At 58.8% G+C, this 24,648-nt stretch overlaps 2 protein-coding genes across 20 annotated transcripts in view; one reads left to right on the forward strand and one right to left on the reverse strand.

Annotated features, from left to right (window-relative positions):
- Nucleotides 1-5,058, forward strand: part of SGSM2 (small G protein signaling modulator 2) — a 35,362-nt gene extending 30,304 nt beyond the window's left edge. For all 18 annotated transcript variants that reach the window (XM_072741282.1, XM_072741231.1, XM_072741296.1 and 15 more), the window contains 7 exons: nt 432-818; nt 1,073-1,197; nt 1,638-1,720; nt 1,932-2,041; nt 2,471-2,567; nt 3,072-3,239; nt 3,446-5,058. In XM_072741282.1, the coding sequence (XP_072597383.1) occupies nt 432-818; nt 1,073-1,197; nt 1,638-1,720; nt 1,932-2,041; nt 2,471-2,567; nt 3,072-3,239; nt 3,446-3,534 (1,059 nt within the window). In that variant the 3' untranslated portion in view covers nt 3,535-5,058. The remainder of the gene's footprint in view (nt 1-431; nt 819-1,072; nt 1,198-1,637; nt 1,721-1,931; nt 2,042-2,470; nt 2,568-3,071; nt 3,240-3,445) is intronic.
- A 2,280-nt stretch (nt 5,059-7,338) lies between these two features.
- MNT (MAX network transcriptional repressor) lies at nt 7,339-23,486 on the reverse strand. Of its 2 annotated transcripts, XM_026016143.2 has the most exons (7): nt 23,365-23,486; nt 22,494-23,245; nt 16,664-17,237; nt 16,033-16,074; nt 15,808-15,919; nt 10,801-10,993; nt 7,339-10,660 (listed from the first exon to the last, which is right to left on the reverse strand). In XM_026016143.2, exons 2-7 carry the CDS (start codon nt 23,152-23,154, stop codon nt 9,906-9,908), a joined length of 2,337 nt encoding a protein of 778 aa, XP_025871928.2. In that variant the 5' UTR covers nt 23,155-23,245; nt 23,365-23,486; the 3' UTR covers nt 7,339-9,905. The 2 variants fall into 2 exon arrangements, with proteins under 2 accessions (XP_025871928.2, XP_025871927.2); XM_026016142.2 differs by having other exon boundaries at nt 22,494-23,431.
- Between the last annotated feature and the right edge of the window lie 1,162 nt (nt 23,487-24,648).

Consider the following 24,648-nt stretch of genomic DNA (forward strand, 5'->3'; position numbering starts at 1 on the left):
GCCACACCAAAGCTAGTGGCAGCCTTCATTAGTACACAGCTCCCCTAACCTGAGGCGGCCTTGTGACTTCAGGGCTTTGTAGTATTACACGCTGCTCACGTTGGCTGTCCAGTGTCTGAGCCTCCAGTTCCCCTTCCCTGCAGCCGCCACAGAAAGTCGTAAAGTCCTGGATTGGTTCCCGCTTTTTCTCTGGCCTAGAGAGAGGCCGAGGCAGGGGACCAGATAGGGCTAAAGATGGTGTTTTTATGTTTGCCTGGAGCCTGATTGCTCTCCAGCCGGTCGCAGGGGTCAGAATGAGAGGCTGGGAAAATTGGGTGGGGGCGCGGTGTGGAGGCCGTGACATTGGTTCAGACCCCCAGAAGGAGACAGCAAGCTGAGGGAAGGTGCTGGAGTAGGAGTGTGAGCCCCACCATCTCTTCACCCCCCACCAGGTATTTATCTCTGTGGATGACCTGGAGCCCCCACCGCCCCCGGGCACTGAAGATTGCAGAGCTGAGCCTGAGCAGGAGCTGGGAGCAGGGACCCTGGGCTCCACCGTGGTGGGACAACAGCAGTCCGTGGAGTTTGACTCTCCAGACTCAGGACTGCCATCCTCTCGCAATTACTCTGTGGCCTCAGGCATCCAGTCGAGCATAGATGAGGGGCAGAGCATGGGCTTCGAGGAGGAGGATGGCGGTGGGGAGGAAGGCTCCAATGGGCCAGTCCCAGCAGCCGGTGCTTTCTCCGAGTCCCAAGATCCCAGCCAGCAGAAGGCCCCGCAGGCTAGGGAGCTGGAGGCAGGGGAGGAGCTTGCGGCCGTGTGCGCTGCTGCCTACACTGTAGGTGGACATCCCCTGGGCGCTGTTCTCAGCCAGCCCCAAAGGCCCTCCTGACACCCTGAGGCTTGGGGGTAGGGGTTGGTGGGTGGCAGATGGGGGTGCCCTGACTGTCCTGTGGGGGCCCTGGGCCCATCCCTTGGCATCCCCAGAGGGTTCTGTTCTCAGAGTCCCTTGGTTCCTGCATTTGCTGCATTCCTGTATATAGGCATCCCTTCCAGCCCCCACTGACAACTCAGGGCCACCCACTCTTCCAGATAGAATTACTGGATACTATGGCCTTAAATCTGCACCGCATAGACAAGGATGTACAGCGCTGTGACCGCAATTACTGGTACTTCACGACCCCCAACCTCGAGAGGCTCCGAGACATCATGTGCAGGTGCCACTGTGGGGCAGGGTTCAGGATGGGAGGCAGGGCCTCTGCTGTGTGAGAGGTTAGGTTGGGCAGGGGCCCTGCTCCTCTGCCTTGCACTGCATCACACTCAGCTCTCTGTCTGGAACACTTTCCCTGCCATGCCCCCCACCCACCCCACCCCACCCCTCTTCTTTCTTCAAGGTCTTTCAGATCTCAGCTTCAGCCATACTTCTCCAGGAAGCCTAGCTGATTGCCCTCACCTCAGCCTGTTCATTGTGTCTTTCCTTGAGCTCCCGAGTGCCTTGAGGATGGAGGCCATGGGTGTTTACCACTGTACTAGTACTTTAGGACCATAGAAGGGCTGACTTCTGGGTTGCAAGCTGCTCTAGGAACCATCTCCCAAGGGGTCCCTGCAGGGAGCACAGGATGGCACACCCATAGTGACTGTGTACCCGGCATTTCAGCTACGTGTGGGAGCACCTGGACATAGGCTATGTGCAGGGCATGTGCGACCTGCTGGCACCTCTCCTGGTCATCCTTGACAACGGTGAGGGACCGGAGCCGGAGGTGGGGTAGACAGTATTCCCAGAGTGCCATTGGGATTGGGCTAATACAAGCTGGAGAAAGGGAAGGAAGACCACTAGGTCTGGAAGGGTGGGGATGTAAGCCAGCCCTGTCCTCTGGGCCATAGGACACCCCCTATAAAGTGAGGCACTGGGGTCACCTGCCTTGCCAGCCTCACACCCATCTCCTCTCAGATCAGCTGGCCTATAGCTGTTTCAGCCACCTCATGAAGAGGATGAGCCAGAACTTCCCCAATGGGGGCGCCATGGATACCCACTTTGCCAACATGCGCTCCCTCATTCAGGTGAGGTCAGCAGCTGCCTGCGGACTCATGACCAGGCACCACTGGGCTCATCCATCATCCACAGGGAGGCCAGGAAGCATTCCAAAAATGTCCTTTCCACATAAGCTTAGTATCTTTCACTTAAAGAACTATTGTTTTCAATGTTACAAGCCCAGGGGGCATGTCAGTATGTGAATACTGTGCTCTTGAAACTTCTGGTGAGTGGTGTGAGTGACTGAATCAAACACCCAGAAAATGGTACAATTCCAAAAAGAGTACCTCCCAGAGAAATGGGTGGAGCAGCAGAGCTTAGCCTTCGCCCAAGGAGACCAGAGGGGCTCGGGGGCCAGGCCCACAGCCCCCTGCAGTGGACGAGCTGGGTGGAGCACACAGGGGTGGCTGCAGTGGCAGCAACAACTCTGCTCCACTCCCTTTTTTTACTTATGCAAGATCCTGGACTCCGAGCTGTTCGAACTGATGCATCAGAATGGAGACTACACCCACTTTTACTTCTGTTACCGCTGGTTCTTGCTGGATTTTAAGAGAGGTAAGAGGTGTGGGATGCATGGTGGGGCTAGCTAGGGTCAGGGCAGTGGGAGATCCCTCTCCCCAGAGTAAGTGGTTACTAACCATAACTGCACTTAGGAAGCCCCTGGGGAGCCTTTTAGACACATAAGTGCCTTGGCTCCACCTAACACCAGACTTAAGAAGTGTGGCTGCCTAGGCATCCACAATTTGATGAGCTCCTGTGATTCCAAAGTGCTACTAACAATCACCCTAAGCCAATGGTTTTGGGGCTGTTTTCAAACCAAATCTCAAGCAGCAAGGCCTATAAAAGAGCTGCTCCAGCTGACAAGAGTGCAGGTGTGCTGGAGTCATAGAGGAGAAAGGCAGGGTCTGGACCTGGGGTACAAAACCCTACTGGTGGACTAGGCTCTGTGTGATGGGGAGAATCCCAGGACTTTGGGCCCTGGAGCTCTGTCTCCACATTTGGCTCCATCCAGAGGCCCCTGGGGAGCCAGGCTCAGCCTTAGCTCCTTACTGTCCTCAGAGCTGGTATATGAGGATGTGTTTGCTGTGTGGGAGGTGATCTGGGCAGCCCGGCACATCTCATCAGAGCACTTTGTCCTGTTCATCGCACTGGCCCTGGTGGAGGCCTACCGTGAGATTATCCGGGACAACAATATGGACTTCACCGATATCATCAAGTTCTTCAATGGTAGGAGCTGCTCCAGCCATCCTGACTGCCCCCAGCAGGGGCATGGGGGCCTCCACTCCTGGCCTGGGCAGGGTGGGAGGGGCTCTCAGAAATCCCCAGTCCCTTCCCAGGAAGCAGGTGGAAACAGCAGGCTGGGCAGCCACAGGGCTCCTCCCAGACTAGTGCCCCTGCTCCAGCATCCCCACAGTTATGTGTGTTTCCCCCAGAACGGGCTGAGCATCATGATGCCCAGGAGATCCTGCAGATCGCCCGTGACCTCGTCCACAAGGTGCAGATGCTCATAGAGAACAAGTGAGGGCTGCGGCCGGGAAGCAGCAGCCAACGAGAGCCTGGGCTCCGGGCCCCCAGGCCCAACAGGGAGAGGTGTGGGGCAGCTGAGACTGCCAGACCCCCAGCTGGCCCCGCCTGCCCACCTGTGTTCCTACTAACAAAGTGCTTGTGAGCCTGGGATTCGACTCCAGGCGGTGCTGGCCCTGTAAGGGCAAGTCAGGGGGCCTGGATGCCTTGGTCCAGGCAGGACAGGGGTGGGAGGTCAGCCTCAGGGAGTGGCTGCCTTGGGGGACACCTACTCTATTCCCCTCTCAAACACCTGAGACTAGCCCCCCGTCACCTGCAGCCTCAGCCTGGACTGCTCCTCATGGCCTCTCCTAGGTTGGCCTGGGCCCTATAGAGTAATGGGGCTGTAGCTGCCTGGCCCCACCTGGCATGGGTCATGTAGGTGAACCAACAACTCTGCACTGTATCTCTTCTTCAAGTCCCTTTGCAGGCAGAGTGCAACATACCCACCCCAACCCCAATGGGTGCAGCCAGAACAGCTGCCAATTCAGGCATGTGTCCCTGGTGCAGGAGACCGTGAGGCAGTCAGATGTGGGCCCCAGGTGGGAGCAGCCCACCTCAGCAGCACTGCCACTGCCTTTGGCCACCTGACCAAAGGTGACCCCGTGCATTGCCCATCTGCACAGAGTGCCCACATGCATCTGTACGGTTTCACTCTCACAACCTGGCTCTTGCTTTATACATTAGTTGCTTCCCTGACAACTGTGTAAGTGACACTTAAGCCAGCCAGATGATCTGCAATGCAGTGGGAGCACTCACTGTCAAGAGGAATCCCAGGGTGATTCTTTAGGGAGGAAATCCTCCCATAGTGTCCTCTTAGGGATAGGCTCTGGAGCTTTGGGGCAGCCCATTGCCTGTCTCAGGCATCTGCTGAGTCCCTGGATCTGGAGGAAGAGGAGGATGACTGGGTCTTCCCTGTGTGTCCCTGGTGAGAAGCAAGGCTAGCTCTGCCTGCCACGTGCTTCTCAAGGTGTGGAGAAGCCTAGAGACCCAGAAATCCTTTTGGAGGAGCATCACTCATAGGGATGCTAGGAAGGGCCTACCTCCTAGGCACGCTGCTTGCTCTGTCATCCCCAGTTCCCCTCTACCACTCAACACAAGAGGTTAAGGCTTTGCCCTGGGGCCAGGAGGCCACTCTGCCACAAAAGCAAGGTCCTGTCCAGTAGTCACCTAGATCTGGAGACTTCTAGCATTTGAGAAACAAGGAAAGGGCCCAGCAGCCCTGCTGCATCCAGCACAGTCTCCCCAGCCCACCCCTGTCCTGGGCACTGCACAACCTTCCTGGCGGCCAGCTGCCCCACTGCCTAACCCCCCTTGTTTGTGAGTCCTTGGCTGCCACCAAGCATGGTGGCCATTGTGTGCCTGCCTTAGTGACTCAGTGGTTTCGTGAGAGGCAGAGTATGTATGGTTTTTGTTTGTTTGTTTGGCTCAGAAACTATACTCATCAGTGTTAACAGACCAATAAACACAGCATTTGGCAACATTTGAGGCTTTGGGGGCTGCTTGTGGGCTGGCCTTGGACAGGGACTTTGTGTATTTGGGAAATTCTATAAGCTCCACAGTTGAACTGTAAAGAGGGCCAGCCCCACAAGACAAGGATGGTGAAGAGAGAGAACCAAAGTTTCCAGGAGAGAGGGACCTCAGCTGTGGGCTGGTCAGGGGCAGATGTGACAGCCAGACCCCAAGTACTCAGTGGGGGAACCCCACCGCAGAGCCAGCGGTCCTGTCTCACACTAACCAATGACCTGTCCAGCCTCAGGATAAGTATAGGTCCTTGTCCCACTCCTTCCTCAGCCTGCCTGCCCTCTTGGCCAACTACAATGAGGAGTTGATGCTTGAATGGGAATCTGCAGGAGCCTCCTGGCCTCTCCAGCCAGTGGGGGAGAACCCTGCCCCTCTGGCCCTGGCTCTTGCCCACTGAGCACACTGAGCTGCCTGCTTCAGGCTGGGGCATGAGAGTGTCAGGAGGGATCAAACCTGCTGAGGCATGGAAAGGGCCCAACTATAATAGTAGGTTCCCAGCTGCCTTCCCCCACCCCAGAGGACTACTGCTATCATCAGTGGCTCTGGGTGGAGGGCTCCAGCCACAGCCACCAGCATGTAGTCTGGTCTAGATGACACAGGGTTTCTGGGCATTAGGGCCTGTTACCAACTGAGAGCTGCCAAGGCAACAGAACTAGTTGACATGGGGAAATCGGGCCAGGGAACCTTATAAGCCCCTCAAGGCAACCTCCCCACAACCCCCCATCCTGTTGCCCAGAGCAATCAATTTCCAGTGCTATGACTCCACTTTAAAGAAATTCACCAAAGGCCCCTGATAAACTAGCCTGGGAATGGCCTGGTTCCTTATTCCCCTGCTCCTCCACCCAGAAGTGTTGGCACTCTCTGTCCCCCTAGCTGGGCTTCTAGGACCAGAGGGAATCCTACAGCCAAAGTGATGGGTGTGCTAAGGGCAATGCCACAGGCAGATTAAGAAGTAGGAACACCTCCTCAGGGAACCCTCCAACCCTAGAAGTCCCTCTCACATAGAGCTGCTAAATGGAAGCTCCTGGATTCCTACTCAGGACTTTTTGTATTCTGTTGCTCTGATCACAGGCCCATCTCTTGCAGGCTCCAGCTGAGCGGGGGGAATTTCTACCTGCCCTTTAGAGTGATAGCCCTCAGACGATACTGGGTCCTCACTACCAGGGACAGAGTCTTCACCTTCTACCCAGTGCTAGACACCATGACACTAAATATGCACTCAGAAAATATCAATCCTAACCCTAGGCCTTCCCTCAAGTTAAGGGACTCAGCGCTTCCTGGAGCTACCAGCAGAGGGAGCCAGCATCTCAAAAGTGAAAGCAGAGGTGGGGGCACTGGGTCCAGCCTTTCTCGAGGCTGGTGCTTCTTCAGAAAGGGGACCCTGAGACATTGTGGCCACCACTTCCCCAAGGATAACCCATCCCAGGAAGAGAAGCGGAGTCTGTTCCTCTGGCTGGGCCTGGGAGTGGGGAAGGTGTGGTCAGGGCATTGGACGAGGCAGCCTGCCTGCTCTATGGCTCAGCCTTTCCTCACCTCCCCACTCCCTCCAGAGACAGCCTGCCAAAGGGCTGTTTTCCCCTGAACTGGGAGAGATGTAGTTATAAGGACAAGGGTCTTCGAGGCCCATCTTAGAACATGGTTCTTTGAGTCCTGACCTCCAACTACTTCCTTTTTTTCCCTTTCCCTTATGGACTCCCTAGAGACCTGCCCTGACTCACCACCTCCGAAGCACATCTCCTCTCAGGAAGCCTCTTACTCTTCTGTGCATAGATCCCCTCCACCTTTCCTACTGGAATTTCCTCAGGTTCAGGAGCTCCAGGTCTACAGCAGGCCCAGGCCAGCTAGCTGTGTGACCCTAACAAGTCACTCAGCCACCTCAAACCTGTTTTCTCACCTGCCACAACAGGGCTAGTTCTTGGTTTATTTACTCCACCATGCTGTTAGGAGATGAAACAAGATAGTGTTTGTAAAAATGGTTTGGGGAAGTGGAAAGTATTACAAAAGTCTAAGACGAGAACTGCAGTTCTCAGAGCTTGCTTGGGACTGAACATTGGCATTAGAGCCAGAAGGTCCCAAATCTTCTAAAATTGACCAGCACTGAGCTGCTTGAGGACCTGTGCCCCTCAAATGTCAACAGGGTCAGGCCCCCGAGGCTTCTTGCTGGAGGTCCTTCCCGAGAGGTCTGGGGGCCTCCTGTTGCAACACAGTGACCCAGATGCCATAGCCTGGCAGCTCCATCTCTGGTTTCAGTGCAGGTTTATTCAGTTTTATATTTTATTCCAGGCAAGTGCTTATTACATGGATAGTATTCATGTCTCAATACCTAAAGTCTTGGAGCATGAACAGCCACTAGAATACAGTTCAATAGTAAAAATACAATATGTACAAAATTAGGGTTTTTTGTAGGGTTTTTGTTTTTTTCCCACACAGCAGATGTATCCAAACACATAAAAATCTCTACAGTCTGGGGTCGCTACAGTTTATATTTCAGGAAACGGAGACACAGTGACCAGAGTCCTCACTGTAAACAAGGGCCACCTCTTTGGGGGATGGGGATGGGACCCTGGGATGGGGGAGAAGCTGTTCCTGGAGAGCCAGGGCTTTAGTAACCCTTAATTCCCCTCCAGGCACTCCCTGCCCTTCTTTGGCCCCCCAAGGAACCAACCTCCCCCTCTCCCCGAGGTAAAGGCTCCCAGCCAGTGAGCCACTCCTAACGTCAAAAAGTAAAACACGCATGAGAGGTAAGGTGTGTGTGTGTGTGTTTGTGTGTGCGCGTGCACGTATGCACACACGCGCGCGCAGCCCCCAGGCTGGAAGGGCTAGGGAGGGGAGGGGCAGGCGGTCCCACAGGGTGAGGACAGATGTGGTCCTGACAGCTCTCAGAAGGGAGATGCCCAAGGAAGGGCTGAGCGGTGGCTGCCCTCTAGGGCACACAGCATCACAGCGTTCACAAACAACAACAAAAACAACAGCAACAACACCCATCGTCACCAATCTGGACATAGTCATTCGGCACTAGATTCGAAGGCCCCCACTGCTAGGGGTGGGGAGGGGCAGGGGCAGTGAGCGGGCGGATGAGGTATCTGTGCAGGCCCGAGAGGCCACTGGTTGACACACTTTCAACTCTGAAATGGCCTCACAATGCAGGGAGGTGAGCAGAGCCTGAAAGGAAGGGCAGGTCCCCTGATGCTTCTCTGTTCCTGGGCACCAGGCCCAGCTGGCTCCCTCTGCTCTTGCAGTCCCAATCACTCAGGGAAGACTGTAAACTGGTTTCCCCAAGAACCAGGGTGGCAGGTGGTGGCTGCAGGGACAGGAGAACAGCAGGCTTGTGGGGTGGAAGTGCTATGCTGAGGTGGGTGTGAGGCTCCCTCTTGGAGGCCTCTGGGGTGACCATAGGCCTTCCCTTTCTCCACCCCAGGTAAGACCAATGAGAACAGTGCCCTGGGAGGTTTCCAGGACTAGGAAGGAACTGAAAGGGAGTTAAGTGTCCTGTCCCCTGCCCCCAGACTGTCAAAGCAAACTTCACAACTAGAGACACTGGCTTTCTCTCCCCACAAAGGTGACTGTGTGTGTGTGTGTCCAGGTGGCGAGCTGAGTGTGCATGTGTGTACAACTGAGCATGTGTCTGACACAAAGGCCACTTGTAATAAATACCCACATGAGAAGCCAAAGCAGTCAGCAGAGGCAGAGGTGGGGAAACCGGCACGCCCTGCACACAGGCCCCCTCACTCCTCCCCAGCCCAAGCTCAGTGCGGCCCTAAGTCCAACTAAGGGCCTTCCTCAGAGGGAGGTGGTGGCCCACTCAGAATAGCTCACTGCAGAAGCAGGTGTTCAGGGGGGAAGACAGAGATGACACCAAGGACAGATGAGTTGGGGCAGAAGTAGCAGCCCTCCCTGCCCTGTAGGTTGCCAGGGCATCAGGAAAAGGGCTTGGGGATTTGCCCCAGCCCCTAGATTTTAACTTCCTGATGGCCTCAGCAGTGTGGCTTCAGGCTCCCAGGACCCAGACCAGATGCCAGTTCACTTCTCTGAGCTTACAGGGGAGTGCACAGCACTGAGCAGAGGCCAGGGACCTGGGGCAGAGAATGGACAGCACCGCTCCCCTTTGCCTTTGGGAAACCAAGAGCCAGGTCCAGGGATGGGGACAGGTCCAGACCCAGGCCAGCAGTGGGGAAGGGCAGCATGGGGGCAGGACAGCCAAGCCCACCCCTCCCAGCAGAGTGGCCACTTCCTAGGATCTGTCACCTTTAGAGCAGAGCCTCCTGAGCACCCAGCTTTCTGGGCCAAGTTGCTTCGGTTCTGCCCCCTAACCACCTCCTCCGCCCCCCCCCCCCCCCCCCCCAAGGCCTGGGCAGAGAAGGCCACGGCTCAGGATAGAGGGCCCGGGCACTCAGCCGCCTCATCAGCTAGAGCAATATAGCAGCAGCAGCAGCACAGGAAGGCAGGCGGGGTAGGGAAGTGGGGAGAACACAACACCCACACGCACGGGAGGCAGGGGACAAGGTGGGGAGGTGGGAACATCACTGGAGCTGGCACCAGGCCAGACGAGGGGCACATTCACCAAAGCATCTCATCACTTAAGTCCTAGTGCAGTGGGGGTCACACCCTGCCCCACGCCCAGCTCCCTGGGGTGGCCCTCCCTCCCCTGGCTCAGAGTCTCTGCACCCCCTTCCCCTAGGAGGCCTGGGGGTGGGTGTGGGTGGGGCGGGCCTTGGCCTGGCTGGAATGTGTGGAGCTGGTGGGTGGGAGAGTGGGGGGTGGGTCCCCCTCCCTGCCCCCACTGGGGGCCTCTGAGTGGCCTCATCCTCAAGCCAGCTTGAGTGTGCTGACCGGGAAGGAGGGCATGGTGACCATGGTCACAGGGTTGAGCACTGTCTGGCCCACCAGCTGGGGGTGGTGTACCACCTGAGCCCCCACAGCTGGCTTTGCCATGACAGTCGCTGGGGGCCCCAGCCCAGCTGTGCCATTCACTTGCTGGTGTGAGAGGGTGTGGGCGATGTGGCTCACTGCCACAGGCTGGCTCACCGCCACGGGCTGTGGATACAGGGGCAGCTGGGAGCCAAGGTGGGCCACATGGTTGAGGGTGGCAGGGTGCACTGTGATGTGGCCAATGGGAGGTGTGGCAGGTGCCAGCTGCACAGCAGGGCTGGGGGCTGAGGGGGCAATGTGGGCGATGTGCTTGCCGCCCGGCCCCTGTAAAACGTGGTTCACAGTCTGGATGACTGAGGCATGGGTGGTGGCCGTGTGGGCGATGACCGTGGAGCCTCCTCCAGCTGCAGCCACCAGATGGGCTGGAGCAGGCACCAGCGTCTGGGCGGGGGCCGGTGGGGGAGGAGGGGCTGGCAGAGGTGTCTTCTGCTGTGGTGGTGGCTGCTGCCCAGGCAGGTGGACAGGAGACAGAGCCACAGGCTGGGAGTGGGGGTGTGGATGGGGAGGCAGAGGTGCAGGGGCGGTGCTGGGTGGTGGCTTCGGCAGCTCCGGGTGGGGGCGATGGCTCAGTTTAGGTGGGCCCAGGCCGGCCTGGTCCTCCTCCATATCCTCATCTATGTTGTCCTCACCCTCTGTGGAGAGACATGGGGACAGGGATGGGTCAGAAGAACTTGGGAAACAAGAGGCTGGAGTAGTAGTAAATGCCCCTGGGGCCTGGGGACATGGGGCTGGGGGACAAGGGCCGGGCCAGGGAGGGGCAGGTAGGGCTCACCAGAGGCTGTAGAGGTGGAGGCCTGATCGTCCTCTGGCTGGCCAGTCTGTCGGAGCACACGGTCAATCTCCAGCACGTCCATCCACTGGCTCAGCTCGTGCTTGAGCTCTGCCAGCCGCTGCTGTGTGGCAATCTTCTCGCGTGCCAGCCGCTCCATCTCATGCTCATATTCCTTCTCCTTCCTCTTCAGAGACTGGAGAATAAGGCAAGGGCCCGAAGGACACCCTGAGCAGGAGCTAGAGGGCCCACAGTACTGCAAACCTGCAAACCTCTCCCCACAAGTGCCCCCCCCCTTCCAGGCTGCAGGTCACTCCACCCCCAGGGGGGCAGGTGGGAGGACTGCAGGCTCTCTAGCAGGCACCACTGACCGCACAGATGCAGGTTGGCCTCTCCCCCGCTCCCACCCGCATCCACTTTGTGCGGGAGAGCTTCCTGGCCTCTGGCCCCATCCACCCTCCTGGCAGCCTCTTCCGGCCATTCTGTGGAGGATAGGAGGGGTAACAGTCACAGCTAGGGTGCTGGTCATGCCCCCGCCACCACTCATACCACGCTGTCTGGCACCATGCCACAGGCTACCCTCCTTGGAACTCATTCCCCAAAGAACTCCAAAGGATCTTGCCCTTCTTTCCACAGCATCATTCATTAGTCTCAACTTAAATGTCCCCAAGGATGGCCCTCAGACCCTGTGCTCTGTGGCACCCCCCACCCCTGTGTATCTCCTCCGGACCTGCCTCCATCTCATTCATACTGGGCAGCTGCTGGCTCTCCCCACTCTGCTCGGGCGGGACTGCTCCTGCCGCCACACCTACATGGGCTGCCTCTCCGAAGTGCCCAAGGCTGTCCAGATTCCCCAGGCTGCTGAATGATCCCCGGAGCCCTGGAATGTGTCCCTCCTTCCACACCTCTAGCTGGTTGCACTGATCAGTGAGAAATGGCTCAACAGCATCTCTGATCTGAGCACCACTGGACATTTTCCTCCTTCACCACAAGTTCCAGATGGTTCCGCCCCATAACACTGGGAACCACCCCCCAACTCAGAACACCAGCAGGCAGCTCCCCTGGCCTTAGAGCCATCGCTGCCTCAATTGCTCCTGAGCTGCTAGCTTCCAAAGTTTGCCGGTCACGGCAGGTACAGGACCCAGTGACCCTTCATACACCAAATTATCCAGCTCGTCTTAAGTTTTCCTCCCTGAACCCTGTCTCATACACAGATCCTCCCTTCTCACCCCTCTACATCTCACCTGCTTGTACTCCCAGACCACACCTGAGCCCCCACACCTTCCCCATCCCACACCCTCACCAGTGAGTCCTCTTGCCCTGGAGCCCTTCCTGATATGGCTCCATATACTTGAGCATTTAATAAGACTGGCAGGATTTAATCAGACACTGGCTCATGTGACCCCCCCTAAAAACTTTATGTTCTGTTTTTCCACCTCAATCTGTCCCTGTCAAACATTGTAAAAGCAAGATATTCTATAATTAGCTTTTTTCCCCCTGACCCTACCAGTGCCAGAAGTATGCTTATCCCAGCCCCAGGGGAAGGATCTGTGAGGATGTTGATTCCCACTTCTATCCTGTCTCTCTCCTTTATCACAGCAGAATCAGTCACCCGTTAAGACTCGAGTTTCCACTGATTCTATTTACTACAAGCAGTTTTACACCAACCTTCCTGACTGTTCACTTGCCCTTCCAGGGTATGGCAGCGTCTTCCAACTTCACCCAGTAAACTCGGCCTGATTTCCCTACACTCCTCCTGTAGCCTCACACTCCTCGTATTTCTGACCTCACCAGAAAGAAATGCCTTAAACTATTAGTGCCCACAACATGTAACCCAGATATGACCATACTCTGTGCTGGCCTGAAACTTGGTACTTTACAATTCTGCCAGCAGTCCCAGGCCACACACAGCCTCCTCTATGTCCTGGCTTTGAGATTTAACTTGATTCTCTACATAGTTCTGCCAGAAAGATCCCTCCCTTACATACACACGTCTCACCAGGCTTCTCACCTGGCTCTACCCTGAGAGGCCAGTGCTGGACATGACATCAGATGAGGCCTATCAATGATGGGTGAGTCAGCTAGCTACCACTTCAGCCTGGCTGCAGGGAGCTGGAAGTGGCAGTCCTAGCAGGAGACTAGATTTCTGGCGCTGAGGGAAACTCAGAGGCCAAGACCTCTTCTTCTTCACTAGCCTAGTTCTCCAGAGGCCTAGAAGCCCCTGCAAAGTTTCCCCAGGGTCTAGCTCTTGTCCACATTGCTTCATTTCAAAACATTTCATAAGACTGCCTGGATGCATAGTTAGGTACCTGCCTACTCCTCTTTCTGGTTTTGTTCACTTCACCATGGGTTTCTTCAAATCCTTTAGCATCTTCAAGCCATTCTGAGCGGGCTGGGGGCTATAGCCTTCCCACCTCAGCACACACCCAAAGCCTTTTGCTCTACACACCTAATGTGGTCTCTCTACTATTCCCTTTTGACTCCCATCTAGTGCTCTGCGGCCCCCATCTCTACATGGCAACCCTCATGACCACCTTTACTTTCCAAAACTGCATCCCCCTCCTTCCTTCTGGAGAGAAGTCGGCCTGTGCTAGGCCTTCTGCCATCTGCTGTGCCTAGGTCACCCTGAAACCTTCAGGTCTCAGCTCGAATGCCCCTTCCTCAACAATAACTTCCCTTGCTCCCCAGAAGAAATTCTGTGATCCCTGTCCCTATTACATCCTCATGGCACAGGCCTTAGTTTATAATCTGCCACCAAGGGCAGCCCGGGTGGCCCAGCAGTTTAGCGCCGCCTTCAGCCCAGGGTGTGATCCCAGAGACCTGGAATCGAGTCCCATGTCGGGCTCCCTGCATGGAGCCTGCTTCTCCCTCTGCCTGTGTCTCTGCCTCTCTCTCTCTCTCTGAGTCTCTCATGAATAAATAAATAAAATCTTTAAAAAAAATCTGCCACAAGGACTGAACCAGTAAAGATACAGACCATACTTTATTCTTTGTTCCCTGCTTTATCCTCAAAATCAGACACAGAACTGTCCAAAGTACCTAAATGAATAAACGAATGAGGTTGAGGATTTACAAAACCTTGTAAGTTTTCTGTTTCTGCTTCCACTGTCAGGACCAATAGAAATAGATCTCTATGAACAGCCCTGGGTACACCTCACTGCCTACTCAGCCCAGGCCCATGTCTGTTGGTTCTACTGAGTCTCTGCTTAAAATTTATTTTCAAATCCAGAGATCATGCAAGCAAGGCTCTTCCCCCTAAATATGCGTCTAGAAAGTACAAGGTGCTTCCTACATCTCAATAATTGCCATTAAATTGGTATTTATAGAAGGCCAATCCTCCTAACATCCCTATGGTGAAGATACTATTTTTTCCTATTTAGCAAAATGGCAGCACAGAAAAAGCTGATATTCACAGAAAACGTCACTGCATTTGGACAAGAATTTGCTCGTAGGCCATAGGATTGTGAGCCACTGAAGAACCAGTAACATTCCCAAGCCCTAGTTCTGCAAAAACAAGCCAGAAGTAGGCCTCCTGGGGACCCTCCAAACCCCACCCCTCCGGCCCCTCCTCCTCGAGGCCCGGCGGCCGCAAGCGAGGCCCCGCCCCTCCCGGAGCACGCGCGCACCCACGCGGACCCGGCTCTGCAGCGTCACTGCCCGCCGGCCGCACCCCGCCGCTCGGCGCGCGGAAGCTCCGCCCCCAGCCCGGCCCCGCCAATCCGCGAGCCCGGCCCCGCCCCGCCCGGGTGCCGGGAAGCAGGCTGGAGCCACGCCAGCCACTCCCCCTCCGCAGGGCGGGCGGAAGGGCGCGCGCTCGCGGGAGGCGGGGAGGGAGCCGCCGGCTGGGCGCGGACTCCGGTTACCTCAGGGCTGTGACCCCGCAGTCCTGGCCGGGGGAGGGGCGAGGCCCCGCCTCGGGCTCCTAATGCGGTCGGACCCCTTGGGCCACCCCCTCCCCCGGGGACCAGGCGCGCGGCAGGAGCGCGCCGACCGGGAGACCCCGAGCCTTCCCCGCCCCCACCCCGCGCGGGCAGGGAGCGCGAAGTCCCTCCCACTGCCCAACGGCTCGGCTCCAACTCGCGTCTCCGCGGCAGCCAAGCGTGGCCGCCCGCCCCACCCCCACAGCCTCCTTCCCGGCACGCGGAAACCTCGGCCGGTTTCCAGGGAAACCGAAACACAGGGCCGTCATGGCAACAGTCTTATCTGGCGGGCGCCCCCCACCCCGTACTGCAGAGGGAAGCCAGTGCCCAAGGCGGGGGGTGGGAGGGAGGCAAAAGGCCAGGAGGGCCCCTTGAAAAGAGGCTTTTAAAAATCCAAGCAGGCGGAGAGCGTGATTTTCAAAGGTTCGGTGACCCCAGGGTTATTTGGTCACCCAGACCGCCACACCCCCCGGTCTCCAGGTGTAATCCCCAAACTGGAGTCGCGGCGCTTCGACGCGCTCACTGCATCCCAGTCCCTCGGGCTGGAGTGGGGGGCCTCGCCGGCGCGCCGCCTTCCGCCAGGAGCCACGCCCAGGGGACTCCCCACCCCACCGCGAGCGACACTCTCGGGCCGAGTCCGGCTCCCGCCCAGGCACCGCGGGCGGGGTGGAGGCGCCGGGGCCGCTCCCCGCCCTCCTCAGCCGCGGGGGAACCAGCGGCGTCAGGCAGGAGCGCGGGACCGGCCGCTCGGCCGCGGGGCTTGAACACCGAGCTGCGGGGGCGGCGCAGATGGCCCGGCTCCGCGGGGCGGCCGGAAGGGGGCTGGGGGGAGAGGGGGACGCCGCTGCCGCCCTCCCCCGCGCACGCGCACGCGCCCCCCGCCCCCTCGCGGGCGGGGAGCCCCGCTGACGTCAGCCGAGCCATGTGCTCCGCGCCCGCGTGGAGGCGGGCGGGGGAGCCGGAGGGGGAGGGAGGGGAGTGAGGGCGGGGCGGGCCGCGGCGAGGGGAAGAGGGCGGGCGGGAGCGGGGAGGAAGCCGGCGCCGCGGCCGCCGCCCGCCCTGCTCTCGGCGGAGCCTCCCTCCCCCATACCTGGATGTACCGCAGCGCCGTCCGCAGCACGCTCAGGTTCGACGTCTTCTTGTCGTCCACGTTGGGGATGTTGCGCTTCAGGGTCTCAAAGCATTCCTTCAGATGGGCCCTCCTGGGGAGAGGGGGAACGCTGGTTGGCCCGACACTGGGGGGCGGGGAGAAGAGTCCCCAGGGGTCTTGGGGGACCAAGGGTGGGGCCAGAGGCACACGCGCACGCACACACACCTGTTCTTCTCCAGTTTGTTGTGGACTTCTCTGGTTCCGATCCTGAAACCCAGACAGGAAGGAAGTTGAGGGAGGAGGGCCCAATTAGGTGGTCTTCTGCCCCCTGCTCCTACTCCCCGATTGCCACAGTTTGCTCCCCACATTCTGTACAAAGCAGCAGTGGGAGATGTTCAGCCTGTGTAGAGGCGCATACAGCCCCTGGACGGCACACGTATGCTCATAAATCACAATCCCTTTAACCCTCCATCTTGCCCTTGTCCACCTGTGAGGAATCGAGGGCCTCCTGGAGCTCACAGAAATAGCCAGTTGACCCCAGCCCTCACCAAGAGGTCCTCATTCCAATACTCTCGCCAAAGGCCTGGAAATGCCAACGGGCCTCATCCTTGAGCAGGTCAGAGAACACAGAAGCCTGACAACAGAGGGCAACAACCATTACCCACTCCTGGGTGGGGATGGGCACAGGCACAGACCTGTCCAAATACGATAAGATGCCTCTCAGGTGGGGAGGGAGGACATGGCTTTGAAGAACTAGCTTAAGAAGGGCTACAGGGCTACTTTCTTTTCCACATGGGGCCCAGAATGTGGGCAGTTCTCCATCCCATCAGCCCGGATTCAGCCACACCTCACTCACCCCCCGGGCCTCTTCTTCTGTTCGCTGGATTTGACTTCTTCGGCTGGTGCCAACTTCAGGGTCCCAAGAGTGGATGGCGGTGGCTGCTGGGGAGCCAGCTGGGTCTGGACTCCAGGGTGAGGTGCTATGGTCAGGATGGGTGTGGGGAGGGGCTGCAAAGGCTTGGGGCTGCCAGTGGGCGGAACGGTGGTCTTGGAGTCTGGCAGCAGGGGGGCAGGGTTGGGCACCTGTGGCCTGGTGGGCAGGGGAGCAGAGTCCTTAATGCTGAGTCCAGGGGTGTTAACCAGGGCTGGCTGGCGAGGCGCCAGGGGCAAAGGCTGGGCGGCAGGAGGCAGGGGTGGGGGCAGAGGTTGAGGAGAGTTGGTCACGACTGGAATAGGAATGACAGTCAATGGGGTGGGGGTGGCAAGTGGCGGTGGGGGTGCTGGTGGGGGTGCTGGGGGAGACAGAGGTAGGGGTGGCGCTTCAATGCGGGGTTCCTCCACAGGCAGGGCATGGGCCAGCCTGGCCAGGCTGCTGGCCTTCTTCTGCTCTTGCTCCCTCTCCCGCTCCAAGCGAAGCCGCTCCTGCTCCTCTACGCAGAGAGAACACAAGGGATTTCTCAGTGGGCCAGCAGTCCTGGGCCCCAACTTCTGAAGTCTTCCACCATAACACATCTTCTGACTCTGTCCCAATCAGTGCTCAGTGACATGCCTGCTCAGCCTGAGAGACACCCAGCCAGGCACCTGGGCTAAGGGCTGGGAGCACAGCAGTGAAGAATTTAAACACACCTGGTCTCTGCCTTTGGGGAGCTCAAGGCCTAGGGGGTGAGGGGAAGGACAAGTAACAGAGGATAAGGATCCAGGCTGGAGAGGAGAGGGGCTGTAGAAAAACAGAGCAGGAGTTTGGGGGCCTGGCAGCCTGAAGGTAGAGGGGTTAGACTGGGGCAGGGAGGTTCAGAAACAAGGCTGAGGGTACCTGCGGTGATAGATAAGCTGGGCAGAGGCCAGTCAGCAAAAGGCCTCACAGGCCATCATAGAAGAATGGACTAGGGACGGGGCGGCGGGCGAGCAGGGGGCGGGGGGAGTTGTGTTGGACAGATCACAGCTTCTAGGGAAGGCCTTCAATAGTATTTACAAGTACCTTCCAGAGGGCAGGCAGCATCTTCATTTCAAGATGAAATAAATTAGCTCAGAGAGGCAATGATTTGTTGAGGATCACAGAGCAAGTCACAGGTAAAACTGAAACTAGACCCAGCCAGGAATTCTGACACCTGGCGGAGCCTATACCAGCTGTGTCAGCACCTGCTCACTAGGTGTCTGTCCACACACACACACACACACACACACACGCACGCGCTGCTGGGTCCCCACAAGAGTGCACGCCACAGGCAGGGCAGGGACATCACCTTCAGTTCACACATGAGGAAATGAGGCCCAGGAATCCCAAGGTCTGGTTTCCTTAGGGACCACACAAAACACATTTGGTCCTTCTCTGACCTTTGTGGTGCTAGAACTTGTTGCTCCCAAATGCCCCCGTGTCCCCTCCAGCAGCAGCACAACCAGAAAGGTAAGAGGCAGGCAGAAAGAAAAGAAAGGCAGCCTTGCACCTGTCAGTTCAGCATCTCTGCTGAAAGCCCTGCTGCAAAGCAAGGCCTGCTCAGGACCTCCCTGAGCACACGGAAAGGGGGAGGGCCCTTCCTGAGCCAGAAGCACCTCTCCACCTCCACCCTGCCCTGCACTCTCCAGGTCCCACAGTTCTGGTTCCCTGGCTCCAGGGCTAGGGGCCCTGGGGGAGCAGCTGGAACCCCCAGGCCTGGGAGCAGGCTGGTCAACCAGCCCTCCTGCCTGTCAGGGATTGGCCACACCGCTGCTAACTGATCTGACGCTGCCAGCTGCTAACTGAACGGACAGGTAGTTGGCAGACACGCCTCAAACATACCACCCCACAAGGGGTGGGGCTGGAGGACCAGGTAGGCTCAGAGCCCCCTACGGAGGAGGGCATCAACCCCCCAACCCCCCACTCATCTCTGGGGCTCAGCCCTTAGGCCCACCAACCACTGGAGTGTGAGCCAGGACTGCTCCAAGCCCTTCCCTCCCGCAGGGGAGAAGTGGCAAAGGAGGAAGTAGAGAAATGTGAGAGGGGAAGCACTCAGCGGTTTCCCAGCAGCCCTGGCCTCTTCCGTAGCTCCCCAGCCCTTCAGGAAGGGGAGCTGCCAGGCCTGCTCCAAGGAAAGGCCTTCTCTCCTGGGCCTTTCTGTGGCCCCCGCACTGGCTTAGGTTACAGGCCCAGAGAAAAACCAGCTCTCTGCCCTCCAGCTTCCCAGAGAGCACACTAGCCAAGAAGTCTGCAGAGTTCCTCCCACCAGCTTCCCAGTCCATCCCCCACATTGCTCCCTATCCCACCCCTCCACCCCATCCCCAAGCAGCTCAGGGCCCACCTTCATGCTTCTGAGCTAGGACCCAAACTTTCACTGGCTTTGGGACCAGTGTTCCACTCTCCCATTAGCAGTGGGACTGAGAAGGCCCCAAGCCCCAAGGACAGGTGTCCTGGGAACCCAAACTGAGAGAAAACCTCATAGTCCCCATATGTTAAAGCAACTGTACAGCTCACCTAGGAGATGGAAACCTCCTTCTCACCTACCCTCTCTCTTCCAGAGTCAGGCAGGTACACCTCACAGGTGCCAGGAAGGAGCCAGGTGAATGGCCAAACTCTATCACGCCTGGATCGGCATGAAAAATCTTGACTGATGGTGAAGAGGGGGTGTCCCAGGCCAGATCCAGCCCACCAAAGCTTTCTGTCTCCTCCCCACCCAGCAGTGACCCTCTTCCAGTGCCCTGGGTAGGGGGAAACAAAGTGGGGGGGGGGGGGGCATGAACTGGCAGTCACTCAGGGGATGCCCTCAGGAACAACAGATTGAGGCTCTGTAAAAGTTGCTCTGCTGCACCCATGGGTGCACTCCCTCTCCCACTCCCAAACACACACACACATGCTCTGACACCTTCCCTGGGCTTCCCAGAGGCTGGCCCCGGAGAATTTAGCATGACCGTCAGGTGATTCAGGAGCCACAGGAGTCTACACTGGGTAGCCCCCAGTGTTCAGGAGGAACTCTCCCCTTCTTCACGCTAACAGGAGACCTGTTGCATAAGGCAAGCCCCAGGATGTGACTAGGTCGGGTAGAAGAGGATCCTGTTTGGGCCATCTTCTGACTGCTGGAAATGAGCGGGCCTCCTCCTGACCACCTCTGCCCTCTCACATGCACATGTGCACACACATCCCCAGGTTCAGCAGTCCGGCTCCCTCTGGTTGGGAAACCCACCCTGGACACTGAAAGGGCAGTGTGGACAAGAGGATCCCCATTCAGAGCTGCTCATTAGGTACATACCCAGGCAAGCAGTTCTGGTCAGCAGGTCCACACACTACCCCTTCTCTCCCATTGTCCTCACCCCAAGTCAGAGGATAGAACTTCAAGGAGGGGGAGAAAAAATGAATCTGTACCTGAGCTTTTGGGGTGAATCTGGCTTTGCATCATCCAGCCCCTAAGACCTTCCTGCTCCACCACGAAGGAGCTGTGACTGGTCAGTTAAACTGGACCTCTACTCAGCTCCCTGCCCCGGCTTCTCACCACCTGCATGGGAGGGGCAGGGCTCTGCTACTTCTTAGGAGAGAACCATTCCCAGGCTCCTTCACACACCGACCCTGTCCTTCTAACTGCCAGCTCTGGATTTAATATTCTGGAAAGGGTGGGAGAGATGACAGCGGGGAGGAAGGGACAGGAGGGGGTGTCTTCTCCCCTTCCTCATAAGGCCAAGCAGCCTGAGGGTACAGTGAAGGTGAAGTGAGTGCTCCCTTGGGGCAACAGCAGGGTCAACCCTATTCACCTCTAGCACAGTGCCTGATACACAGCAAGGACACAATAGATGCTCCTGAATTGCACTGTGTTGACGGTAGCAGGAAGAGACTCAAGTCTCTCCAATTCTGGTTGCACGCACCCCATCCCCCGCTCTGTCGCTGCAAGCAGGGCATTCTCCGTCACCACCAACACTGTCCAGGGCCTGACCCTGCTCAGGACCCCGAAGACAAGGGGGAGGGGCACGCAGGCTGATGTCCCGGCCCAGCAATTCCACAAAACCCAAGCACCTCAAGCTTACGTATCTCGAGTGACTCCTGACCTTGAGAGGCCGGTCGACCGACTAGGCCGGGCGGACCCGCCGCTCCCCCGCCCCTGGCCCGCCGCCGCTCCCCTCACCCCACCCCCTCCGCCGCCGAGGCCGCGGCAAAAGCTGCAGGGCGCGCGCGCACACAACACACACTACTACCTCCTGCATGACTCATCACTGAAGCAACAATAGGCAGAAAGAAAGGAAAGGAGGGCGAAGCACCCTCTTCAACACAACCAACCCGGCAAAAGGGCTGGGGAGGGGAGGCTGCAGGGGACATGAGTCCCCAGATACTGCACACACACCGACCCAGGGCCGAGGCCCTCGCAATGGTCCGGGAAACGGAGGTCTTTCACTCCAGCCCCTATTCCTGCAGCACCCTGAAGCTGGGGACCACCGACAGGGCGGGTGGGCATCTGAAATCGTTTCCTGTCGAGGGAACGCCGAAGTTTGCCCCTTCTCAGCCTGGCTCATCCCACAATGTGGGGAGGCGTACTGCCGGGAGGTCCTGGTGAGAACGTCCCCCCGCCCCCAACGTCAGGGGGAATATGTGAGCTCTAAATGCCCTGCCGCCCTGCTATTCCGAGGGTTTCCCTCGCCCCACGATCAAACACTGGAGGTCGGGGCGAGAACCGACAGGTGAACGCGGCGGCTCCTCCTCCAGCGCACAGGCTCTCCCAGGAGGAGCCCGGCGGCCGCAGCCAGGGCCCAACCCCGCGCCAGGCCACTCGCCAGCCCCGCCCCGGCCCCGCCCCCGGCCGAGCCGCTCCGTCCCCAGCGGGAGTGTCCCCCGTGCACGTGGTCGGAGGCGGGGCCCGTCCACGTCACCACCCGGTGTAACCAACGGGCTTGGAACGCAGGCACACGCAACATTCCAGCCGAGAGCGGGTTTGGAACGCGCAGACACGCCACATTCCACACCGGCTAAAGTGGGGCGCCGCGAGGGGGGCCCGGGGGCTGCCCCCAGCGACCTGCAGGCCGCTTCGCAGACACCCAATCAGCCAAGCTCTCCCCCAAAGCCCTGAAGCGTGACCCAGCCCAGCTCTGGGAGGCGGGGTCAGGCGGGGCTGGCCAGGATCATAAGACACGCGATGTCATTTCATTCTGCAAAGGCCGCCTCCGCCCCAAGCGGCGCGTAGCCCGGCCGGGAGCGCCCCCCGCACCCTCCCCACGGGGCCAGGGAAGCCGGGGAGCTGCTCGGCGTAGAGTAATTCCCACCCCCACTCCGTTACACACACGCCCACTCGTGTGCACTGTACACTCGCCCGTGGACACGTCCGTTCACGGCTCTCCTCGAGGCTCGCATCACACATCCCCGTGCACACACGCACGCACAGGCGGGTCTGCCACCCCCACGCAGCACCATCCCGCACCCCACCCCCACCGGCTCACACGTCGTTGCTGCGGAGGGCGCCGCTGGCCCCCGCGGACGGAGCCCCCGCGAAGGGTACACTCGGATGGCAGGCAGCTCCCACAGGAGCCGGTCCCTCACGGCATATTAACGAACCCATTAATTACTGTTCCTGCCCCCAGCACCCCTCCCCGGGCGGCGGCTCCTGCGCGGACAGTGCGCAGCCTGGCTTCGGGGCCGCCGGGGTAGGGGTGCTGCCCGCGGTGTCGCACGGGCTCCGAGGCTAGGGTCGCGCGTCTCCCCGTCCCCGGTGCCCCAGGGGCCCAGCCCGGCCGCTCACCACGTGTTCTCTGTTGTTGCTGCGCTTGCCATTCCAGGAAGCGGGCCGCCTCCAGGAGCGTCTCTATGCTCATCGCGCCGAGAGCCGCCGGGGGCGCGCCGGGGCCGAGACTGCGGCCCGCGAGCCGGGCACAGGTCAGGCTGGCGGGCAGGCAGGAGGGCGGGATCACCTCCGGGGGGCGACAGGGCTGGGCGGCGCAGCGCACTCCGCAGGGAAGAACGGGAGAGCGCGGAGAGAAAAAATTAATGTTTTCCAAAATATTTGCAAAATAGAATTTGCAAATTAAAAAAATTTTGATGCAAAAAAACAAAAGGCGGCACTGCCTCCCTCCTTCCCCTCCTTCTCTTATTCCCCTCTGATGCCTCCCGCCCCGCGGCCCCCGGGAGTCCCGCCGACAAGAAAAGGCTTTGCAACAAGATGGCGAGGAGGCACCGACACACACAACAAGGGAAGGAGCCGCGCTGCCCCCGGCCGCCGCCCCCGCTACTACACCGGGGCCGCAGCCAAAGCCCGGACCGGAGCCCCCGCCCGCAGGGCCGCGGCGTCTCAGGAAGGGAGGGGCGGGGTCCCGAGCGGGACGGCCCCGCCCACCACAGACGGCGCGCGCACACGTGGCCCGGGTGGGGGCGGGAGGACACCCAGCCCTGCTCGCGCCCCGCATTTCCGCTTTCTCGTCTCGCCCCGCCCCGATGGCCAGCCACGAGTTGAGCAAGGGCTGCGTGTTGCGGTCATTCACAACGAGATGTGTCCTGCTAGAGGAAAAGAAGGATGGAAAATTTAAGACTTAAGTTAGCTCAAATAAGGATATTGTAGGTCAGGGAAACCTTAGGATGGTAGAGACTAGCCTGACCCCTGGGTCTCCGCTCCTTACCCACACGTGACCTAATTCCTGCAACCGCCCGGCTGTCGCAATTCCCCCGGGATCCGCCCGTGGGCGGAGCTGACGGCGGGAGGCTGCCAGAGACCAGCGGAGGGAGCGGAGTTGTGATCCGGTTCCACGTCTTGTCTCCGTTCCTCCCCCCGCAGTGCGTTCGCATCCTATTAGGCGACGTCACCGGGCCGCGGGCCAATGGGCGGGCAGGACAACACGGCATGGAGCAGCTCCACATGGACACCCCGCGCCGCCAGCCTTCTGTTTAAAGGGCCAGTGTCTAACACGGTCACATTCGTGGGTGCGGATGGTGGGTCCACTGAGAAGGAAGGGTGGGATGCCGAGGGAAATTCTGCCGTCGTGCCCTAGCCTACCCTTTACTTATCGCCACTCTCCTTTCAAACCCAAGCTTCTCCTTTCTTCCCCTAAATTCTTGTCTTTTGTCCACGCATGTCTAATGTGGATGGCCCACAGGCCCCCGCCTTGCTCTGGGGCCGAGGCGGGGGTAGTTACGGCCAGGCATACGCAGCCCAGACCAAGGGGGCGGGGCCCGTATCGGGAACAACAACGTGGAGGGCGGAAGCCTGGCCCTACCAGCGGCGGGGCAACCGAGGCCTCGGGCGGGGCGGGGCGCAGGCTCCGGCGCCCGGCCTGGCCTCCCCCGCGCTCGCTGACAGGGCGGGACCCCGGGCTGGCGCTCGCTGCCGTCGCTTCTAACGCTAGTGTCTGGGGGCGCCTCCGAGTGCACCCAGAAAGTTACACCCTGAAAGCTTACTTAAATCCTCTCATTTTGCAGATAAGGAAACTGAGGCCCAGAGACCAGAGAGGACGTGTCTAAAGTCACTCAGTATTCCACTTGCTGCATTCCCCAGAGGGAGGAGTATTTATCTGATCCGATGGACGACTCTTTTGAAGGCAGTTCTGGAGCAGGGCAACCAATTCGGAAAAAAATCATGGAGGAGTATCAAACTGCCTGCGTAAGGCAGAGTTTGCCTACTTACCATGTTGTAGTCGGTTTCTCAAAATCTTCACCTCAAATCCTGCTGTTCTGCTTGTTAGGTGCAGGCCACACAAGCCCCACTGGTGCAGTTGGCGGTGACACAAAGGCCCCCTGAAGGCACTCTGGTAGTACTGGATGCACGCAGTCCTAGGGCCCCTTGGTCCTAGCCTCAGATTCCTTTCTCAGATTCTGCTACCAGTTCAGAGTGCGACCGTGCCAGTTGGGTTCAGGGTCCTGCAACTTGGGCTTCACCATCATACAAAGCTACAAAGCAAGACTTTTTG

This window comes from Vulpes vulpes, chromosome 2, assembly GCF_048418805.1.
Source record: "Vulpes vulpes isolate BD-2025 chromosome 2, VulVul3, whole genome shotgun sequence".
Taxonomy (NCBI): Eukaryota; Metazoa; Chordata; class Mammalia; order Carnivora; family Canidae; genus Vulpes; species Vulpes vulpes.

Excerpts from the sequence above, each read along its gene's own strand:
- MNT (XM_026016143.2), bottom strand. The coding sequence starts at position 23,154 with ATGCGGGGCGCGAGCAGGGCTGGGTGTCCTCCCGCCCCCACCCGGGCC. Across the intron at positions 16,075-16,663 it reads CAGAAGAAGAGGCCCGGGGG|GATCGGAACCAGAGAAGTCC; the intron begins GTGAGTGAGGTG and ends TCTGGGTTTCAG. Across the intron at positions 10,994-15,807 it reads CGGCGCTGCGGTACATCCAG|TCTCTGAAGAGGAAGGAGAA; the intron begins GTATGGGGGAGG and ends CTTATTCTCCAG.